We start from the raw sequence: 22,525 nt of genomic DNA on the forward strand, positions 1-22,525 counted from the left end.
CTGGCTGTGTTATTTTGCTTCATTTAAAAATAGAGACTCAAGTTAATAATAAGTCATTTTGTGTGAAATTTCTAGCAAGCAGTTAATGTGCAATGTCTGTGAGAGTAACCATGTAGCTGCCAGGTGAGAGGTGGTGGTGTGTGCAATTGAATCGAGCTCTGGACATTTTTAAGGGGGCATGAGAAATCCTATTAAAGGATTAAATCTTTGCTAAAATAACATTCAGCCACAAAAAAAAAGGGAGAGAAATTCTACTTACCTTATTTATCTGTGTTGCCTTGATGATCTGACTTGATTTCTCAATATTCAGCCCAAAAGCCTCCAAATTCTACGTCCACACTGATGTAGCCTAGCTCCTTTCTTTAAAGGTGTGAGAGGGACCGAAACATAACCTGCTGGGCTTTTTTTTTTTCTTGTTTGTATGTGGTTTATATCTCTGCAAATTGGGAAGGAGGGATCAAAGAGAAAAAGGGAATGCATGCTTTGTTTTTCTTTGCTAAAGCAACAGATACAGAAGGGTTGGGTTTTGCTTTATTTCTCCAGAAAATTTATTTTGGCTTGCTTTTTTTTGTGTGTGTGTATATATATATATAATTTTTGGTAATGTATGTAAGAAGAATCTTTGCCCACCTCAAGGATAACAAGATTTTGAGATGGGCTCTTTTGTGTGACTTTATTTACATTGATTTTCTTGAAAATGAAGTGCTAAATTGTATATTATAGGTTTACTGAAAACGTGTCCACTAGTTAGAGGTCCTTCTGTTGAAAGATGTCTAGACCAAAATTGCAATGTTTACAGCTGGGAAGCAGAGCTGGCTGGGGGTCCGAGTATCAGTGCATGAAGTTTAGAGAGAATATGAAGGGAATGTCTGAAAAGAGTAATGTCTTTTCCTCTTGAAAATGTCTCTGTACTATGTTTCTGTCAGAAATCTTATGGGTTTTTTTATATAGTATTTTCCCTCTAGAAAAATCAGAATTACTCAAAACAAAACAAAGTAAATTGCAGTTTGAAAATGTTTAAATCTCTTGCTGGCATTCACTGAAATTATATTGCCTTGATAATTTAACTAGTTCTTGCTAATTCCTCTGTCATTTATTTGATGTCCTCTACTAATTGGGAAAAAAACCCCAAACACATCAAAATCATGTAACTGATTCATAGAGACAGAGCAGGAGCTTATAGACGGAGACATATAGTTATTTCCATGTGAGAGTCTGTGAGTTAATTGCTCAGGAGCCAATTTCGGCTGGTGACATGATTGGAAATTGAGTTAAATGCTGCAAATCTGGCACTTTCAAAGTGGCTTTAGTGGTAAATAGAAGAGAGGAAAAAAATTTTCCCTGAGTCCCATGGTGGTAACGGTCAGCCCCCAAAGCTGACAAGAAGTGTTTAGTGGCAGTAGCCCATTCTAATGGGTAGAGAAGCCAAGACTCAGTGATATAAGCCCAGCAAAGATGCTCCGGTGCCTGCTGGCTGTTTCCCCCTCTTCACTTGTAGCTATCACTGCAAGAGATATCGGCTTCACTTTGTAAGATACTGAGTGAATCTTCTTTTTATTTAAAAAAAAAAAATTCTTTAGGATGGTTTAGGTTGTTAAACAACTCAAATTTGCTTGACTTTCCTGTTAGCTATCATATGTCATTAGTTTTATAGGTTGCAGAATCTCCTGGAAATACAGTAAATGAGTAAAGATCACTATGGAAAGGGAATCAGTCGTACCGCAGCCGAGATAATCCTTTCAGTGAAACAGTTTTAAGCGACATAGTGATTTGGAGGAGCAAGGGTGGAAAAATGAGAAAAAAAAACACCCCCAAAACAAATCAGCGAGTTAAAAATGGAATGCAACTGTGTCTGAATGTTTATTTTCCTCAAGGTTAGCTCTCTGGCATGAAGGTTTACCTTTCAATAAGATTTCTATGAGGAATGCTTGGTACCTGACATGGTTTTCTAGTGCGTACAAAGTGCATTCCTTGATCTGGAGCTTGTATTTCTCGGGTGATATTTGGGAGGCGTGCGTGTACATGATGGCGTATGTTATCGCATGTATCGGGAGCTTCTGTGTTCGATTGCTAATTCCTGCGAGTCCCTTCTGGTTCCATCGGTGGAGTTGTGTGTTGCTGGGAGATCTCTGTGACTGGTCGGGTGCATGGGGAGGATGAGGGTGTCATGCACGCTCGGTTACTGGGGGAATGACCGCTGGGAGATTATTTTTTTCCATTACAGAATATGCTTGAGAGAATTAATGTAATTTTATTACAACTTCCTCACCTTTTATTCTCCCAAGTGCTGGTGGAGTCAAAGAAAGCAAGTTTATGCAGGGCAATATGAGTGTGGAAGTTGGGAGCAGAAAACTTTGTTATCGTAGCAACACTGTTCCTGATATACCAGGCTTCCTACTGGACTTTTGGGGGAAAGAGAGGAAATAAGCCTAAAAAGTTAGCAAGGGCTAGTGTTTCTGCTTGTTTAGTTTGATTCCTGTTTCCCACCCCCAGTCCTCAGTGGCCACCTTTTCAAACAGGCCTTGAGCCACCTGCCCCAACCCCATTTTTGTAGTTTCGCACCTGCAATTTTGCATTTTCCAAGCCTGCAGTGGAGCCCTGAAATATCTGGTTTGCAGGAGCAATTAGCTAGTTAAACAACTCCGTCTTGCCATACTTTTCAGGAGCGGCTCAATCCATGACAGTCTGCATTAACAGCTTTTTGGGGTGACAGCGTTCCTAGTTGCTTGCAGTAGATCCTCTGTACTCGTAAGTGACTGTGCTTGCAAAATTTGGGGTGTAATTTGCACGCTGTAAAGTTCCTACATGTAGTGGAGCTTTCCTTCTCCCTGAGCTCTGTGGGATGATTCGGGTCATGCGTATGGCTGGTTGCGGTCGGGGTCCCGGGGGTAGTTTGGCTCCATAACTCCCCCACGGTTTGTGAACACTGAGTTCTTCACATCTGTGGGGATGCTGAAGCCCAGAGATGGGGGAAGAGGGGGTCATTCCTTTAAATGAATCAAAGCACTGACCCTCTGGAAAGTACAGCTCCAAAGAAAAAAATATTCATTTGTATGCAAATAGCATATTTATAATGCATAAAATCTCTTTCTGTGATTGCTCGTGTGTATTTGTTAGGCTGGGTGATGGGAGACCTGCCTTGCTGTTTGTCTGCTTAAGCAGGATTCAATGTTATTTGCCACAGGATTCATGAAAATGCCTCTGACTGTATCATAGCAACCCTGTTTCACACAGTCCATAAAAAGTCCATTCCTCCTGAGCGGCAATCCGCTGTCTTAAAGATTCAGGCACCCTTCTCACTGTGGAGAAAGGATACATTTCTCCCTCTTTGGATGCTTTGGAAAAAGCATACGTGTCAGGATGATCCCTGCTAGTCCTGCATTCACTGTGATTTTAATGCTCTTTCTTTAAAGCTAATAAGAGGGCTTCCTTTCAGTTTTTTCTTAAAGGCTTCCTCCCCCACCCTGGATATTTCCCACCTCTGTTTTAAACCTCACATGACAAGTTAAAAGGGGGACGGGACAGCTCAGAGGTCTCTGATGTGATGGCTCTTTTCTGTCCTGCCATTTGGATTTTCCCCCAGGATGGCAGCAGCACAGCACTTGCTTATGCTCTGTAGTGAATGAAGATCTGCTCAGATTCGAGCCCTTCTGTGGGAATGCAGAGGTGCTTTCTCATCCCATAGATGAATGTTGTTAAGAGCTGCATGTTCACCTGACTCCTGCCCCCATCTGTTTGCATAATGTGGTTATATTTCTTTTTGGATCAGGTATTCAGTACACAGCCCAACTGCTGTGTATAATGTCTGAAGGAAAATTGCCAAAAATCCATGTAAGTTTTTTTTTTTGTTTGTTTTGTTTTAGTTTGTCAATAGAACCCCTCTTCTGTATTGTTCATTTCATTTTGTTGTTGTTCTTTGATGTCTGTATTTAATGAATGCTGGTTGTGATGGGAGATCCGGTGGTCTTTGTGTACAGTGCTTGCTTGCTTGCATGTATGTATGTATTGTGCCTGTATTGTTTCTGTATGTGCTATATGTTGTTAATAATGCATCTGTGTTGGTGAGGAGGGTTTGGTTTTTTTCTATATTCTGCATTCGCAGTGTGTATCTTTCTCAACTGGGTGTGATAATTATGTTCAATGTGTGTCTCTCAGTGAAATGTTATGAGAGCTATTTTGATAAAATGCAGGGATTTGTCTCTTGTACACGGAATCTCCAATGACTAGAAGTTAGGAAGCCTGAGAAAAACTCCCTAATGTTAATGATTGTGTAATTATTGTCCTTTTTTGAAAAGGATGCTTGTTCAGGGGTTACAGAGGTGGCAGAGGACAGTTCTGCTGGATCCTGGTTTTGCCACTGATTTACTGTATGGCCTTGGGCATGTTCCTTTGCTGCCTTGTGGCTCCTCTTTCCCAGTTGTAGAAGACGAACATCACCCATTACTTAGGCATAGCCAAGACCAATTAACTCCTATTTCTTCCCTTTCTGCAGCATCCTGTAGCTGCAAAAGTGGTGGTGTTCTGGTCAGGCAGCAGGGGAGTGGCAGTACAGGTGAACAGTGTGTGTCTGACCACATTGGCCCAACTGTGTGTAGCTGGATTTAGCCTGTTGGAACTGTTGTAGACGGCGGTCTGTAGTGGTTTATGCTTCTCACTAAAAATAGATGCTCCTGGAGGAAGAGCTGTTGGAGGAACCATGATTTATTTGTTTTATTTTGTTGGTTATGGTTGAATTTCTTTCCTGAGTGGAAATGAGTCTTAATTTGAAAGAGCCCACAGATGGCCAGGTTGTCTCTAACCCTGCTGTCCTCTTCACCAGCAAAGGACCATGCAGCCTCGACTGCTTATTTCCAGTTTTTGTAGAGTATTACTCCTGCATTGTTGGAAATGCTACACTGACAACATGTTCTCTAGGGCATCTGAGCTCAGGGCAAGAAGTACTCAGAGCTTCCTGTTGATGAATGTGTTGGGCAGGCCTTGAAAGCTTTACCACCCAAATTAAAGGGAGCCTTAGGGGGTGAGGGAGCATCCTCATAAAGGCATTTAAAGAATTAGCTCTGGATTTCAACTGACTCTGTCTTATGTATTCAGAAAATTTCATAAGCGTGCTACTTTGCTCCCATCACAGAGCAAGGGAAACTGAGGCATGTGGTGGTCGGAGAGCAGCGTGTGGTGGGGTGGGGATTAGTAGCAGAGCTGGGAGCAGGAGCAAAGCTCGGGGGCCCGTTGGTCACTCTGCCCACTGGATTGTACTACCTTTTCTTAATCCTCAGTGAAGCAGGGCCAGCAGGCATGCTGCTTGGAATCTGGCTTGTACGCTTTTATTTGAACCTTCCCATTTGGAAGTGTCAGTGACAGGCTTGTGCTGGGGATCTGTGGAGTGAGCTGCTCGCAGTCTGGTGGAGGATCTCTTTCAGCGGATTTCAGAGCTCCCAGCATAGCAGGCTTGGAGAGCAGAAAAGTCTGTCCGTGCCCATGTGGATAGTCCCATGTGGTTCAGCGCCTGCCCCTTCTTTCGCATCAGCTGAGACATATATAACATAACGTATAGACTGCTGGCAACGATTGCGTTTCTATTTTAGGCAGCATCTCTGGCTAAGTAAAGCAGGGGCTACACTGCCAGCCACTTTGCTCTGCAATCTTGTTTAAGTCTCTGAGGGATGAAATGTTTCTCTAGCCCTGTTGCCTTCCCGTAGGACCTGATCAGGACTCGCAAGGCAGGCAGTCACAGCCCCGATGGGTGCTTGGGTCAGAGCAGGCAGCCCTGCCGTGCCGGCACTGTGGCCACAGAGGTAAAACAGTCACAATAGGTGGCGTCACCGCATTGCCACAGCACCGGGTAAGGTGGCTCAACCTGGCAGCCTGTCCCTTCCCTCCCCCGCCCCCCCCCCCCCTTTTTTTTTTTTTTTCTTTCTTTTTTTTGGATAAACCCCGAAATTAACTTCTAGGTAATTTATTATTACTAGATTATCTTACTGTCCCACCACAAGCATGGGCAGCTGCATGCTCTGGCATCCCCTCTTTCTCAAGCTAAGCAGCTATGCCACGGCATGCCCCAGGGAGGTCTGCGTTTTTGCTGGGGGGGCCATGGGGGACTGTCAGTAGAGTGGTCCTTCCCGCCTTGTTTCTGGTAGGGAAAGCAGCATGCCCGACTATCCTATGGCCTCTCATGACCATGGCCTCTGTCCCCAGCTCTGCTCCCCTGCCTGCCTCTTGCGGTGACCTTTGCAGAGGATGTCCTGTCTGGAGTGATGAGAATAATTGTCATTGGGTTTGCAACATGGGCAGGGATGTACCTGAGCATCCTGGATGTGCCTTGTGCCACCAGAGAGCCGCTCCAGCCTCACGAGGCATCGAGTAAAAATCAGTTCTCTCTTGATACTCAGGATGTTTGCCTGGGGAGTGTCTGTTTCTAAAGGGTTAAGCTTCTCCTGGTGCCAATTCTTGGGTTTTTAAGCTGCTGTAAGGGAGCTTAGAGCCCCTGGCTTTGAGGGTGGTTGCAGCTCACACTCGAAAGATATTGGGAGAGGAATCAGCCAAACTAGAATTTTGAAAGTAGCAAAGATCCTAACTGTGCAGGGGGTGTTTCTTATAATTAAAAAAATGCAGTATGGGCTCAGTTACACAAATATAAATTCAGAAAAATACCCTAAGGACCAGGCTTTACCCTGATAAGCAGTGGGCTAATTTGCTGGGCATATCTGTAGCAAAGTTTTGTCAAGTAAAATTGTTCCATTTGAAAAAAAGCATCAGGCTCCTGCTGGCATTATCAGAAAACAGGTTTTTTTTTCAAAGGATTTCTGTGGACCGCATTCCCTGCGCTATTTCTGATGCTTCTGCTCTCCTGTATTGTATTCAGTATATCTGACAAGGTTTTCTTAATAGGTTGTGCGCTGAAGTTTCTGTTCCGATACCAAATTTAGGGAAAGCTTGTTATCTAAAATTCTTTCTTCCTGGCTTGATAAGGTGCTGATTAATTTTATGCAACTCTCTTTCCTTATCTAGTTGAGCTTCAGTCAGTTTTAGTACAATCTTGGAAAAGTGCGATCAATCTTTAATGTTTGTTTTTAAGGTTTATTCCAAAGCCTTTTAGGCACACTGGATGTTTGGTCTTTTGTGAAGTTCTATGAGAAATAAGTTAAAAAGTAAAATTATAGAACAGGTTTTGAATCCAGATGAAACATTTTAAAGTTTTTAAAGTAAAACAAGAAAGAACTTACTTTAAATGACAGTTACTCTGATGTTGTTTTGGGTATTAAATTGAGGTTATATGACTCTGGTGTTGCACATATGCAAAGCTGGATGCATAAAGCACAGAATACTAATGGTGCCTTTATATAGGAATGCGTAGATGTGGTACCTATCTGACACAAGGATGAAGGAGAGGGACTGTTCCCTCTCCATAGGTATGTGTAAGGTAAAGAGGGGCAAGGGCAGCTCCACGTATCTCTGCCTTGCGCCATCGAGAAGGGCTGTGGGGGCACAGGGTGCTGTGCTGGGGAACCGCGTCCTGCTTCTGCTGAAATGCACAGGCCAGAGGAGACGGTTGTGTCTGTCCAGTGCAGCCATCTCACGCTCAGTGAGGAGGGGGCTCGCTGGGGTCTGCGGTGTCGTTGTGGGCAGCTGTGAGCAGGAAGGGGTACTCGTGCTGGGGCAGCAAGGAGACTCAGCTGTCATCAGTGGAGAGTGTCTGCCTTGATTTCGTGATCAAGAGTTGACATCTGGATAGATTTTCAGTCTCTGGTCCAGGGCAGATGAATCTCTCATCTGATGCCCAGCAGCAGATCGATTCCATCTCCTGGACACCGATGGTTTTGCAGAAGCATCTGAAAGTCTTTCCTGAAGAATTAAAAGTACACACACATGCAGTGCGAAGAAATTAAACCTCACAAACCTGCAGGCTGGGAACAAATATGCTTAAGACTAGCCAGCTGCTTTATAATTACAAGTCTTCAACCAGGAGGAGCCTGGCTTCTTCGGTGCATACCTGGAGCCTGGGAAATGTATTCACAGGCGTTAACAGGATTGAGACCCTAGATTTATGGAATTTAGAAAGCACTGGCTCTGCTCCCTCCGCTGCAGGACCAGGTGCTGACAAGCCAGGTGCTGGTGCCATCCCCTCTTGAGACAGGACGGCACTCTCAGCCCACTGCCATTTGCAGATTGTCACAGTGGCCCCAACTGTCAGAAAAGCCATTTTTCCAGCTCAGTTTTAAGCTCAGTATGAGACTGTGTCTAGTCCTCAGAGCCCAGGTTTGGCTGGAGGTTGTAGGCAGTGCCATCTCCCCCCATAGCTTCCTGGTTTCTTGTTCTCCTCCTACACTCCCTGCATTAAACAGTTGCTGTGTTTTGCCCCAGAAAATGGTGATGGTTTGATCTGTCTCCAGTGTCTTTTTAAAACAGAGGCCAGGCTGTCCCTCGCTCTCATCCTCACACACAGCAACGTACATATGAGTGCCTGCGTGTGCAGGCATTTGTGCATTTTCATATATATTTCTTTTTACATATACAGGGAAACACATAGATTAAAACACATGTGCATGTGTTTTCCTTCCCAGATATATTTTGGAAAATATGAGTCAGCAGCAGGCAAGAACATATTACATAATCTCTGGGAGTGAAGAAAACCTTGCAGTTTATTAGGAGACAGGCTTTCTGCAAGCAGCATTTTTTAACATCATTTTGTTACCACACATTGATGTGTGCCTCTCGGTCAAGTGGCCTTATTTCCATCGTATGTGGTTGTGTCTGATGTAGAAATGTAGTCCCAGTAGCCTTGGGTTTTGTTATATTTTTAAACCCCACAGTAACAATAGCAGAGTCTTAGGGCTGTGATGATGGTAACGACTTCTCTTCCTTAACATGTTTTGCTGCAAAGACTGTGATTTTCCTTTTTGGTTCCCCCCACTCCCCACCTCCTGCTGTTTTCCATAAAATCTTAGCACTGAGAGAAATCACACATGAATGCAGCTGGAAATAAATGTTGCCCCCTCCGCCTCCCCTCTGTTCATGGCCACCCACCTCTACCGCCCGCACCCAAATGGGAGAGTGAAGTCAACATCCACTTTTAGCCCTCGTCTCCTGCTTGGCTCTCCCTGCAAGCTCATTTCCCACACCTCGCAGAGTGCGGTGGCTCTGCCTGCTGTACATGCAGAGGGTGAAATTTGGAGGGGTTTGAACACCATTTTAACGGCTTCTGCAGCCATAGGAGCACTTGTCTGGCCCCATCAGCGGTCATGCTGTCATATGCCTTAACATAAGGGGCTGAGAGAGGACACACAGTTTGCTGCTTGTTCACTAAGCATCTCAGGGAGTGGGGAGCATCATGAATTGTGGAGAGACAGAGGAGCACAAATGAAAAAATGAAGTAAGATGGGTCTGGCTCAAGTCAGACAGCAGAAACATCCAGGGTTTGAATCCCACACCCTGGGCTACAACAGGTGTTGTGAGTGACAGCATGTGCCAGGGGATGGGAAGCAGTGAGGGGCACGGAGCAGAGTGTTGGTGGTTGGGTGCTCTTATCTTCTTGACAGTGCATCTCAGTTTCTCCATCTCTAATGCCAGGCTTAATTCCAGGCTGTTCAGTCAAATCCCTGCATTCCTGAAGAATTCTTTGAAAGCCTAGGAGGGGAATGGGCACTAGCAGAGTTAAAGGAAATAAAGAAAAGCACTTGTTTATTTTTAATTTGCCCAATAAAACCAAAAGGTTTTGAACTGCTTTCATCTCTCAGGGCACTGCAAATACTTCCGCTGTGGCTAAGCTAGTGGTTGCCTTTCAAGCAAAGAGAAAGCTCTGTTGCGGTTTTAAAATATCAGAGCCTTCCCAAGGAGGCAATAAATTGCCATGCTGGCTGAAACCAGGAGTGCAAGTAGCTCTGTGCCCTGTCTGGGACAGTGTCTGAGACACATGCTGTAGAGAAAATTGAGAGAGACACAGTAATTGATGGTGATGGAATAACCTGTTTATCCAGAGCACTCTGTCTTCACCCCCATTAGCTCGTGAGTTTCTGATGCTTGGAGACAAGAGAATTTAAATCTTTGTATTTTTAAAAGCATAAAATTATCTGTTATAGCCAGGAAGTTCTCATGAGCTCAGCAGAGGGGATATCCTCTTCATTCCAGCGTTCATCAGGGTTCTCCACATTTTGTTCAGAAGCCTGGTTTGAGCTGTGTGTGTCTGCCCAGTGTTTGGAGCAGCTGGGAAATGATAGGGTGCTCCCAGGGATGGGTTTTAGGGGAACTGCCCCCCATTTCCAGCCTCTCTGCAGCCCTGTGGGTGATGCTGCAGAAGCCATTTCATCTTTCTGCATCTTTATTTCTCTTTCTATAGAACGTGCAGAAGGAAATTGCCCTTTCCTGTTAAATGGTTTGACAGCTGAGGATGAGAAGTGCTGTATTCCAGGCAGATGGGATCATAGCTGAGTGAGGATTGCTGACAAATGCCACTCTACCCCTTGCAGGCAAGGGGGAGAGGCGGAGATAAGCTTTGCAACTGGCCTCTGGCAGACCAGAGCTCCCACCCAGGCTGCTCCCTGCTTTAGTAAGAGTTTAGTAAGACTGGAGTTCCACCTGAGATCCAGACAGGAATGAGATGCCAAATGATGTCAGCAGGGTTCCACCAAAGATTAATTTGGCCTCAAATATTTTGCATATGCAACATCATATTGCAACCTTATTTAAAGAACATTCAGCTAGACAAGGTCTCTGTACATCTATAGAGCCTTCAGTTGTTACTCATCAATAATACAGTTGCTCTCAGTTATTAGTTGATCCAAATTAGGCTTTTTTGTTTCTCTAAGCCTTTTGTGGTATTTCTGTGCACTTAAGAAATTAATCTGCATTAAGTAGAAATACCTAAGTAAAAATAGCAGCTTTTGAGTAGTTGCTTTTCAGTTTTTCGTGGCGTAAGCTCCAGGGCAGAACCGTTCAGGGTAACCAGTAATCCTCGCCCCAAGGCCAGTGACAAAATACGGGAGAGGCTCACAGAGCAGGAAGGAGTGGCACAAACCCCACCCAGGGCAGCCTGGCCCTGCTCTGGATGGTGGGATCCCCCTGGAAGTGCTGTCTCTTAGAGACATGCTGTCTCTCTGACTCAGTGACATAAGCTGATGTTTTACTTCCCAAATTTTTTCTTTTAGAGCGTCTGTGTTTGACCATCCTCTCCCCAAAAGGAAGGTTGTTCCCTGGGGCACGTTCCCTCCTGTTTTGTCAAACCTGGCAGGAAGTGTCTGTAGTGCTTGGTCTCAGATGGTCATGAAAGACTTCCACTCGTTCCTTTGAACAGGTTTCCCAAGCTGGAAACGTCTCACCATCACTAGCAGTGGCTTTAAGTTTTTTCTATTGCCCTTTTTTTTCCTTTTTACTGCAGACAGTTTTACCTTTGCGGGTCTTTCTCCAATTCAGGTTGAAATTCAAGCAATAATAATACTTGACATTCTTTATTCCAGCATCTTAAAAACATTTTCTGAAGTTGAGTTACTTAAAAGCCTTTGTGCTATATAAATACTCGAGCACTTTTTCTATTTTAAAATGGAAATGGGTGCCTGAAAAAGCTCAAAAGTCAAATTAAGATCAAAGGCTTGGCTCTACTAGTAGTTTTCTGTATTATCCACAGGAGCTTGAGACTAAGATTGCATAGCTTAAGTGCAAAGGGACTGCTATGCTGACAAGGGCATAATGCATCTCTGAAACTCAACACTGATGCTCTTGAGGGCTGGGCTTGGTGTCTGACATTCCTACTGCTGGCCTGGCTGGAAAATCTCATGTTTTATCATGTTTCATGCCCGCCGCTGTGCCACAAGGGCCAGCAAATGGCTGTAGTGGGGCTAATGGTACCACTGCCCTTTTCAGTGGTAGCTGGACTTGCTTTACGAGTTTTTCAGAAAAGCAAAGCTGTTTTCTCATAGTCCATCCCTCCTCACTATTTTCCTTCCTTCCTGTGGCTTATGAGCAGGAATCAGGGTAATAGATGGAAATTTATGTCCTGGAAGCATGTAACAAGGGTATCCTGAGGGTTCAGGGCAGCTCACAAAACAATTGCCTCTGATAAATGCTCTGAGGTTTTCCTGAGTTTTCTCAGCAGCTGTAGTCAATGCTCTCAGTGGGTGTTTTCACCACGGACCAGCTATTCATAGGGAAATGCTACAAGGCTGTGTAAGCCACCAACATTGTAATCCTTGTAGTAATAAAACAAAAATGGATGCAGAGTGATTTGGCCAGAAGAAGAGTGGAAAGAAAAAGACAGTTAAAATCCAAGGAGTAGCTGTTGAGATGCAAAAGGATCTAGAAAGCAAAGATGCAAAAATACAATCTGAAACGGAAATGAGTAACACTCTTACAGCATTGTATAACTCATTTAATTGCAATCCATCTAGAAATCTATTTGAGGCAAGAAATCAAATCAGAATTGTAGAGCAAAGCATTGGTCTTCCAGATGTTTGGAACTTTCTGGATTGTTATTTTCAGCTTCCTTCCACAGTTTATTTGAATCCCTTCTTCCCTGCAGTGGCCATGGAAAGACTCTCGCCTTGGATGCGTTGCGGGTGGGGCAGTAAATGGAGTGGGAGCGTCCTGGGGCTTTCTGCTCTGAACTTTATCTCTTGTCATCTTCTGAGAAACACCATGAGGTGGTTGTACTGGTGAGCATGGAGGGGTGGAAAGTGGAACCCCCAGGGTTTCTATAGGATAATTCCGCCTTGGAAAGGGCCATGCAGCATCTTCCAAGCTAGACTGAGGTGGTCAGGATGGACTGTTGCCCACACAGGGAGCTTCTGTCTTCCCTAAGCCATGCTTCTATATGAGTGGTAGAGCTGCAGCCATAATGTGCTGTTTACTCTGATCACCTCTTTTAAACACATTGGATCAGATTGTGCAACATAGACACTATAGCTACCTCATCATCTTTCACCATATATATTCTCGGCCTGCTTAAAAGACTGGTTGAAGCCCATCAATGTTGAAGGCTTCTGGTATCTGGCAGGCTATGGTACATTTGTCTTGGCAGAATTAAGTCTTGACTCTAATAGATGTCATCGGTGTCATTCCCAGCAGTCTCCTGAAATGCCAGCGTGGTGCACCTGACATTTCTCTTGTATTTGGTGGCATTTGTGCAGGAGGTTTTACCTTGTTTCTTGTCCATCTTGCATGTTCAGAGCTGCTGTGGGTGACTTGCATTGCATCCAGTTCTTGGCAAGCAGCATGCAGAGGCTAAAGCTGCAGTGTATCCAGGCAGAGCTCAGCTCTGCTGCCAAGCCACCCTGTCGCACCAGATGAGTGTCCCTCTCCTTCTGGGAGTAGGCTCTGCTTCACTCTGCCTGTCATGGGCTTCTGTGAGCTGTTGCTTACCCAGCCTCACAGTTTGGCTTTGGGTTGTGCAGATTATTAGGTGCCCCTGCTTTGTGCATTGGGGACTTGAGGAGCTAACCACTTGCTGGCTGCTTCCAGAATGTCCCTTTGGATGTGGTCTCCTCCTGCCTCTTGTGCTGCCTGGGGTGGAGTCGTGGGGGCTGGACTCAAGCAGTGGTGCAAGAAGCAATCAGGCATCTGTTTGGAAATCAGGTTTTCAGAATGGTGAGGGTTTGAAACAGGAATCCAGGGAAATGGGAGAATTTCCTGACAGCCAGACACTTAAAAAGTTTTCTTAGCAGAATGGCCCAAAACGTAAGCAAACTGACTCCAGATACGCAATATCTCCTCTGACCTCCCTCCTCACTTTGTCTCTCTCAGACTGTCATTACAAGTCCAGTGGAAATGTATCTGTCCCCACTCCATCCAGTCTGGGGAATGATGGTGCTGCACACATTATTACTGGGAGCGGTGCTGACCTCCCTGCTTGGGCAAGGAGGAAGTTTCCCTCGTGGTACAGCACAGCGTGGTCTGGCTGATGAGTCTTGAAAAGACATTAGTGGTAGATGCAGTCTCTAGTCCTTGTTTCTGCTGACAGGGTATTAAATGCATTCACATTTAAATTACTGGCTTCAAGCAAGAGAGAGATATGGGAAAAGAGATTGCAGTAGGTTTACCCAGTTGAGATGAGTCCAAAGAGATTGCATTGCAACTCCTGCCCCTGATCTGGGGAGGGTGTGAGGAAAGGGGAGATGCAGGCTTTTTTAAATTAAGGGAGTGCATATGAAAGAGGGAGAAGGATATGATACAGAAGGTAAAACTGAGTATAGAGGAGTGATGTTATTAAGGGAAAACTGGGGCTGGAGATCAGGACAAATTAGAGCATGCAGAAAATGTAATCCACTAGGCCATGGATTTGTATTTCTGGAAAATAACTGAAGTACCTTCACATGGGACAGTTCTCATGAGGTTGGAGAAAATACCAGAACAGGTACTCAAGGGAACAGTCTTCCTTTGGCTTTGAGCAGAACAGATGATTCAAATGTGTTTTTTGCAAGCATAGAGCCCCTGAATTGCGAGCAGCACTGTGTTTCCTTGCATGCAGGCACCTCTGGGCAGCACAGCTTAACAACGGGGCAGCACCAGCAGGATTTGCACAAAGTAAGAGTTTATTCTAATGATAACTGCAGAGAGGAGCAGCAGACCTCCCAAGGACAGATGGATTCATGAGTAGAAGGGCTCTGGAAATGGGCCGTTGGTAACACTGGAGCAGAGAGGAAGGGAATATTTTATTATTATTACCTGGAGTGGATTCAAGCCTTAAACAGATGGTAGGATTTGCCAGTTTGTTGTGTTAGAAAGCCGGGTGTTGGAGGCTTGTAAGCCAGTCAGTCCCGTCCATCACTCTGGCTACTGGGTCCTGTGTCCACCAAGGCTTTGTGAAACTGAAAGGACTGGTTAAGTAAAAGGTCAAGGTTTCGTTTAGTGGTGATGCCAGTGCAGACTGTGGTTATGGGTGCCTAGGAGCTTGTGCTGCAAATAACTCTGGGTTTTGGCACCGGTCCTAAAGAAGAAGAAACAAGTAAGTGAGATATTTCATATGCTGGAATCAGTGTTTTGATTACTGCTTTTGAAAGATTGATAGAGGTGGATTTGGCTGTAAGAAAAGGATCTGTCTTGGCAGTTGAATAGCCTGTTCCAGAACTTCCCTTTCTCCATAGTGTAGTCAAAAGTCCTCTGGATTTATGGATGACCTTAGAAAGCGGAGCCAGCATTTGGTCAGCCGAGGTGCTAGAAAGACAAGGCTATGGAGTCTTATCTGTGTCGAGCAGCTTCAATATCTTATTTTTAAAAAGGCTCCTATATTCATTACCAAGAGTATCAGGTTCTTCTTCTAACACAAAAAAAGCCTTAATTCATAAATAATTCTGTCCAATCCTATGCTACTTATTCATAAACTCTGCCTACTTTATGCTGATGCATAAATAAAGAACAGACCTTTCCCCATTTTCTTTACCTGCAGTAGCACCAGCCATTTTAAAACTGTGAGCTGAAACTCCAGGGTTCTTGCTAATCCTGATGGACCTAATGGGGGAGAACGCTGGGGAGGGCTGCTGGGAGTCTGGAAGTGAGCCCAAGACCTTCAAAACCATGAACCAGATTCTCAGTCAACTAAGGCTTCTGAGCTTTTCCTGATTTGTTAGGAAGTCACAAGATTCTTAAAGCTATCAGATTTTAATTTTTAATCTTAGACTATCATGTATTGAAATAAGATATCAATAATTTATACCTATCCACTTTCGTGAGAATCATTTTGATAGTAAGTAATAGTAAGTATGCAACCAGTTTCTGGAGGAAAACATAAAGGTTCAGTCTCTTTGGAGTTTGTATTAATTAATATGGCCAGGCATTTGCCTATTCCCAGGGTGTTTGTAAGGTGCTTTCTACACACACTCACTGCCCATCCAAACCCAAGAAAAGGCTATTTTTTACTACCTGATGTAATTAAAAGCAAAGAATATAAAATGCTTACTGGCTGTTGCATGCTTACAGACACACATAGTGTATGACAAGCCATTGCTTTGCAGCTACATACATCAGAGTTACCTGCACACAGGTGCAGGGAGTGGGTGGATGTGTAATCCTGCATCTATGGAGCAATGTAAAGGTGATGCTCTGTGCATGCAAGAAATCCTGAATTGTGTGCTGCTTCAGAGAGCCAAATATATACATGTTACTGCATATGAATTTGGACACATGGGATTCTTATATGTACGGTTATTGCATGTACAGAGACAGAACTCTGCTGCTCATGGATTTACACAGTGATGCCTGCCCACTCTGACACAGATCCATGGTATTTTATTGTTGCTTTGAAGGCTGTTTCTAAAAATTCCCTGGCATTTATCCAAAAAGAGTGCCAATAGCCTTAAACTCAACTCACTTCCTTTACATCAAATCACGAAGCTCATCAATAGCAATCTCAGACTCCAGCAGGGAACACAAAGGCATTTTGCATTTGACACCCTCAATAGCCCTGTGGTAAATAGGTCATTACTAATACAACAGCAGTAATAAACTACAATGTATGAATTTAGAGACTTAGAAACGATGGTGTTTGTGGTCCTTTTTCTTTGGTAGCAGATATTGTTTCTAGTGCCAGCAGAATAATTTAGGTAATATTTTCTTGTTCTTTTTTTTGTGGAATCAATGAGCAGCATTTTATCATAGGTTTGTGTCTGGGAAGCAACAAATGCTCAGGTTCTTTTGCACCTCTGTGGCTACTTTTGTTAACTAATGTAAACTTAAAAAGACAAGGTGAAACCCAGGAGATCACTGCTGCTAGTCCTGTCACTGCAGAGTGGAGCTCTGATAGTTTGTTGGAGCCTTTTCCCAGCAAGTTGCTCTCAGAACCTTTGGTTTTTCCAGCAGGAATACCACATATAATAGAGGGACTCAAAGGGGCCAGTTTTACCTTTAAAGTCTAGGTTTAATTTTTTCTGTTAAAAAAAATGTGTTTCGACAGTTTGTCACATCGGCTCAGCCTGCCATGTCGTGGGCAGTGAAGTGTTAGGAAGGAAAAGCAAAAAGTATTTTGATGAAAGATCAAGTCAACTCACTAACGTTTTTTGAACATCTCCTGTGTCGACCTTGGTCCACACAGACACATGCCTGCTCCTCTGGCTCTCGTGTCTCTGGAAGAGCTTTTGGAGGTGCTGAGAGGATCGCCAGGCAGGATTTGGGGAGATTTGGGTGAAAGTTTTGAAGGGATTTTGCTGGAGGTTTGTGCTTTGCAGCAGAGACATTTTGCCAGCTTCTCCTGAATTGAAGTCTCCATCATGTGTTTATTTTTGAACTGAGGAGGAGGGAAGGAGGGAGGTATCATCATCAGGCATTCTGATAGCTATGGGGAGTGGGGAGGGCAAAGTATGTGTATCGCAAGAGACCCTAAATCGCTGTGCTCAGGTTCAAGAAAAGCCTAAACCCGGTCTCTCTTGTGGTTAGTTGTTGATTTTTTTTGACTAGACAAACATTTAATTGTTTTACCTTCATGCCACTGATGAATCAACTGAGAACTACAAAAGATAATGTACTTCTATTTTTATATCTTATACTAATGAAGCTCAGGTTAGAATTTCCCCCTGTATGATTGGCTAAAACAAGGTAGGAAAAATTCGGAAGGGGAGGAGGAGGGAGTGAGATACTGAACATTTAGCAGCATGTGTGTATGTGGTTTGGGGAAAATGTGCAATGCCTTAGCAAAACAGCACTTGGAAAGCAAGAAGAGAAGCATTTTATTTATATAAAATTATCACTAGAGGAAGGGCTTCTCTGGGAGGATCTGTGGCACAGGGTGGATTGAGGCAGCGGTGTTGTCAGGACTGTGCTGCTGGCTGTGATTTCTTGGCACTGCTGCTGAGCGGCAGGGCTGTGCACTAGGGCTGTGTTGCACAGCCCCTAGCCACCAGCATGGTCTTGCTTGCTTTCTGTAAAGCATCCGCTTTGACTTGGCAGGATTCAAGCACTCCATCAAAAGTTCATTAGTATGTTCAGTTAGAGGCACAGGGCTGCCTACAGCCAGCTAGCAAACACTAGGAGGAGGAATATAATGGACCAGACTAGATCAAAGAGAGCTAAAAATGTATAGTGACTTTACTGTTAGCAGAGAAATTGCTGCTGAGGAGAGTGCAGGTAGTGGTGCGGGGGCTTAGGGCTGACCTGTGATGACATGTTAATCTTAACCGCAGTATTTGACATCGGGGCACTGCAGTGATTGATACCTCCTAAACACCTTAGCTGGATGGCTGCTAGATAGCACTGTGTGAGCTGAGGGCTCCGTGCTTCGGCTTAGCTAAGGCCGTGTTTGTGGTTCAGCATCAAGATGAAAATCAAGCCTAAAGTCTCTGTATCTGATAGCACGTTCTCCAGCAATTTCAGTCCCAGACAGTGGAGATTCAGCCTCGCTGCTTGAAATCGGGCTGCGCTGGGAGTCAGCCTGGTAGGATTTGGTTTGCAGCTATGATGAAATCAGAAATTAGATCTGGGGTTGTGTGTGGAGCAACCCATGTAGGCAGTTGTTTCAGAGGTGAGAAACTGCTCCTAAACTGCTCAAATGCTTCTGAAAGATTCAAATTAAAGGTCTGAGGATTTGACATTTTCTTTCATAATAAAAGAGAGGGAGTAATCAACATACAGAGCTGGTGAGCGATTTTATTAATTTGCTGAACTGCAGTGCTGTCATTCAGTGGAAAATAAGACATTGGGGTCTATTTGTGAAACATGAGTGGGGAAAGTAAAGTATACATTACAAAAAAGCATCATTCGCTTAGGTTTTCCAGCAGCTGATTTGAGCTAACCCAAGGGACCTGCAGGCCCTGAGTCCTCAGCGTCCTTGCTTACATTTTGGGAGTAATAATGTGCAATATATGCACCTCAGAGAAACCAGCTGTGATATTTCAGTACTTGACTAGTTGTGTCATTGGTTCGACCTCCTTTGAAGAGGACAAAGAGAGGATATGTGCCCAGTGAGAAAAAATAAGGGAACTGAGGAGTGTGCTTGAAGAGTCGCCCTCAGAAAACAGAAGATCTATGTAGGAATTTGTCCTCTTAAAAGGAGCCAAATGTGGAATGGTGTTTTATAGTGCCCATAAAAAAAGCTGTTAATAAAATTAATCTGGAAGGGAAGGGCAGCACAGAAAGAAAGATGAAATTTTACAACCCTAACATACAGTAGATGAAAAGTGTAAATCCAGCCCTGACTGGTAGTGTCTGGAAAGCATTACTGTTTGACCCCAAATAATGTTGCAGCTTCAGTCCAGCTAGACAAATACCCACACCACCACCACCATTACCATAATTCATGTCCCTGTTTGAAGATATAGTTGTCAAGGACAAAGACTGAACTGCCTTGGGCCCAAGAGATTGCCTGTTGTCTCTATCAGTAAATTGGTGTGGTACAACCTTGGGCTGCTGCAGCTACTTTATGTTGTGTACGTATTGCAGGACTTCAATCTACCAGTGAAACAACAGTGTGTCTGTAAGGGCAGGAAAGGGGAGAAAAAGGGAAGGATGAACCACTTGGATCAATTCAGAACACACATTATGGGAAATATGACCCTACATGCACGTAGGAGATCTATGGGAAAAGTAAAGACAAGGCAAAATGCACAGCATGATCGTGTGTGGCACTAAGGTTTGTCATCTGATGCTGTTAACCCATCATGGGACCCTTCAGACTTATTTTAGCTTTTCAGGAAAAGTTTATCTCAAGAATGCGAACAGCTTAGAACATCAGGAAAGCAGAAAAAAGTAAATAGCACGAAGTTAATACAGGAAACGGTGAACTCTTGTGCACAGGAAGCACAGAACTGACAGCTGGATCCCTGATAAAAGCTAACGGCTGAGGCTTCCCTGGGTCACAGGAACTGTGTTTGTGCTTCTGGCCTTTTAAAAATTGAAGCTTGAAAATCTGGAAGAAATAGACTTTTTATTTGGTTAGTGTTTTGGACCTATAAAACTGAAAGTCATAATACCCTGTAAAACATTTGAGGCAATTTGGGAATATAGCATTCCTTCTTAAACTCTATGGGTTTTAGAGACTTCTTACGCTTTCATAGCAGTGTAGGGGTATGACCGCTATAATGTTCAACAGGGTACTTGAAAAACTGAGACCAATTTAACAAGAATAGTTGCCGCCTTGGTACTTCAGCTCTTCCATTTCTTTTCTGGCTAGAGTTAAGTTCATAATGGTCTAACTGAAACTTTTAGTTGCTAAAGAAGAGATTGGTGTGGTCTGGGCATCAGGGGACTAGTTTATGACAGATATTTTAGCAGAACCATTTGTCCGTGGCTGGAATGACAAAGTATAATGTCATAACTACAGTATTTTGAAGTTCAGAAATTGTCAGTCTTTGCATATTTTCAAGGTTATTTTTGGCCATGATAACAAAATATACAGTTATTTGGGAGTTTAAGGGAATACAAAACCCTGCGGATGAAGAGGAGACATACCAGTTGTTTGCCAGCTGATGTTACCTGACATCTCGGGGGTAGCAGTGTGTTTGCAACAGGCCTAAAGCGAAGACCCAAGTCCAAAGCGTGTCAGCTGCAAGCCTGAAATCCAGCAAAAGAGATATTTTTCTATAGCTGGAATTTTGAATGCTATATGTCTGAAAATTGGAAGAACCAGTTTGTTTAAGATAAGAAAAGGTGCACATCAGAACTCTGTGACATGCTGATTTTTCCTCCTCCAGAAGGCCAGGTTTGTCTTCTGTCTTATTTTCTCTTTGTTTCTAAATTAAATTTGCCTAGCTTGTAGCACCAGACAGAGGATGCTGGTACTATAGCATCTGCAAGTAGAAGACTCAGTTTCCTGCACTCTTTTCCCGTTTTGTGAATTTTGCTGCTGAAGTGCTATGTGGCTGCAGGATGAGCACCAGTCCTTGCACGAATGTATCTCAGAGACACTTTGGAAGAGAAGCCAGAATAAAATTACTGCATTTCTTTAAAACATAGTATTTCCTAAGGTGAAATAAGAATGTGGCTGCCTTTCTCTTGCAAGAAGCTCAAGTGAGATTTTAGAGACTGGAAAACGGTGTGCTGAAGGAGTTTTCAGTCTTTTAACTTTTCTGTAATTGACAAATAATTCTTTACTGTTCAGTGCAGAATGGCGAGTTTCTTTAGGGGTCATGTAGCACCTCACTTTTTTTAACAATGCCTTACTGGTGAGTTGAGTCTGAACTCAGAGTTAATTACTGTAATACTTTCTTCCTCCAAACCCTCCATCCCTGAGGCTGGTCCCTAGCAAAGCTGGAGAGTGGGCAGCCTTCAGCCTCTAATAATGACTACTCAGGACTGGTGCATGTTTCAACCAAAGAAATTCAAGAGGTATCTTGATACATGTAAGAAGGGAGAAAGATTTCCACCTTAGGTCTGGCATGTGGTTATTTTGAAGCCACAGCTGCTTGGACGTGTGGTGGTATTCTCAGCAGCACTGTGAGGCTGCCTGCAGAAGGACATAGGTAGGAAATGCAGTGGCACCGCTCACATTACCCGTAAGTTAAGATAACATCCTCTCCTGACATCCATGATCCTTTATGTCAAGGTGTTTGGAAGATAGCGTCAAAAGAAGTGGCTTGGTCTGAAGCTTGTTTAGGGAAGTAATGCTTTCCTGAGAGAAGGGTCTGTCAGGCTGGGAGGGGATGCTGGCACTGTTGCAAAACTCAATGTCTTCCCTTACTTGATAGGGTTAACTCATCTGCACTGGCGGTGGGATTTATCCGCATGCTCTGGAGGCAATGGCACAATCCTAGGTTGTCCCAGGGAGCTTTGCTCGTGCACGATTATCTTTGTTTGAAAGCAGGAATTAAATTATGTTTCTGAAAACCCTAGACGTCCAGGCAAAACCTACTGGCTGGGTTGTTTTGCGGGGGTAAAGGTGTCTGAGTAGTCCGGGGAGTTGCTCTTCCCATCAGAGTGATGCAAACCCCACTGTGAGGTCTTGTGGGTGGTGGCGGAGAATGGGAAAGATCAATCTTAAACTGCAGCTAGCCCTGATCAAGATGCTTTCTGCTGCTCTCTGACAGAGGATGGGCGCTCCCGGGCTGGCATGTCACTCGCCAGAGCCACCGCAGTGCTAACATCTTTGGCAGACAACCAAGCCGACTGTCCACCCCAACTGTCTCTTTGTCCTTCCCCCTCCCCCAGCTGAGTTTGAGCTTGGTTTGCTCTGGGTTCATTAATATGCTAATCCTCCTGCTAGGCTGCACTAGTCCCCACTCGCCAGGCTTGTGGCTAATATCCGCAGTTGCTGCAGGAAAAAGGTGATTGCCTTTCTGTGTCATTAACACAGCGAAAGAAAGCAACTGAGGTGTTTGGTCTTGATGGCAGAGAGGTTTTGGAGGTGTGTGTGCCATTTCTTTGGGGTCTTCATTATGTTCTATGTAAAACTCTTAAATAGTGAATGGACAATGACTGTGTAATTACTGTCATGGTACCTTCATCCTGCTTGCGGTCTTTCAGAAGCAATGCATGCTTGTGCCCCACCTATGCACACATGTGAAAATTTTCTTAGTATTTGCAAATTAATGAAATCAACAGAGGCTTAAAAGCTCAGAGCAAAGCTCTGTTGCTAATTTTCCAGAAACACCACTGAAAGAAAGAGAATTTCACGCAGGACACT

The 22,525-nt window shown here is 44.1% G+C and overlaps 1 protein-coding gene across 8 annotated transcripts in view; it reads left to right on the plus strand.

Moving 5' to 3' along the window:
- The window catches only part of ARHGEF9 (Cdc42 guanine nucleotide exchange factor 9), a 221,546-nt gene that overhangs the window by 103,082 nt on the left and 95,939 nt on the right, over positions 1–22,525 (plus strand). Inside the window, exon 1 of one of the 8 annotated variants that reach the window (XM_027809265.2) lies at positions 3,760–3,831. The exons of the other annotated variants lie outside the window; for them this stretch is intronic. Coding sequence (XP_027665066.1) covers positions 3,802–3,831 — 30 coding nt within the window. The 5' untranslated portion in view covers positions 3,760–3,801. Of the gene's footprint in view, positions 1–3,759; positions 3,832–22,525 lie in introns of those variants that run through there. 8 annotated transcript variants of the gene reach the window in all.

This window comes from Falco cherrug, chromosome 15 (assembly GCF_023634085.1).
Source record: "Falco cherrug isolate bFalChe1 chromosome 15, bFalChe1.pri, whole genome shotgun sequence".
Classification (NCBI taxonomy): Eukaryota; Metazoa; Chordata; class Aves; order Falconiformes; family Falconidae; genus Falco; species Falco cherrug.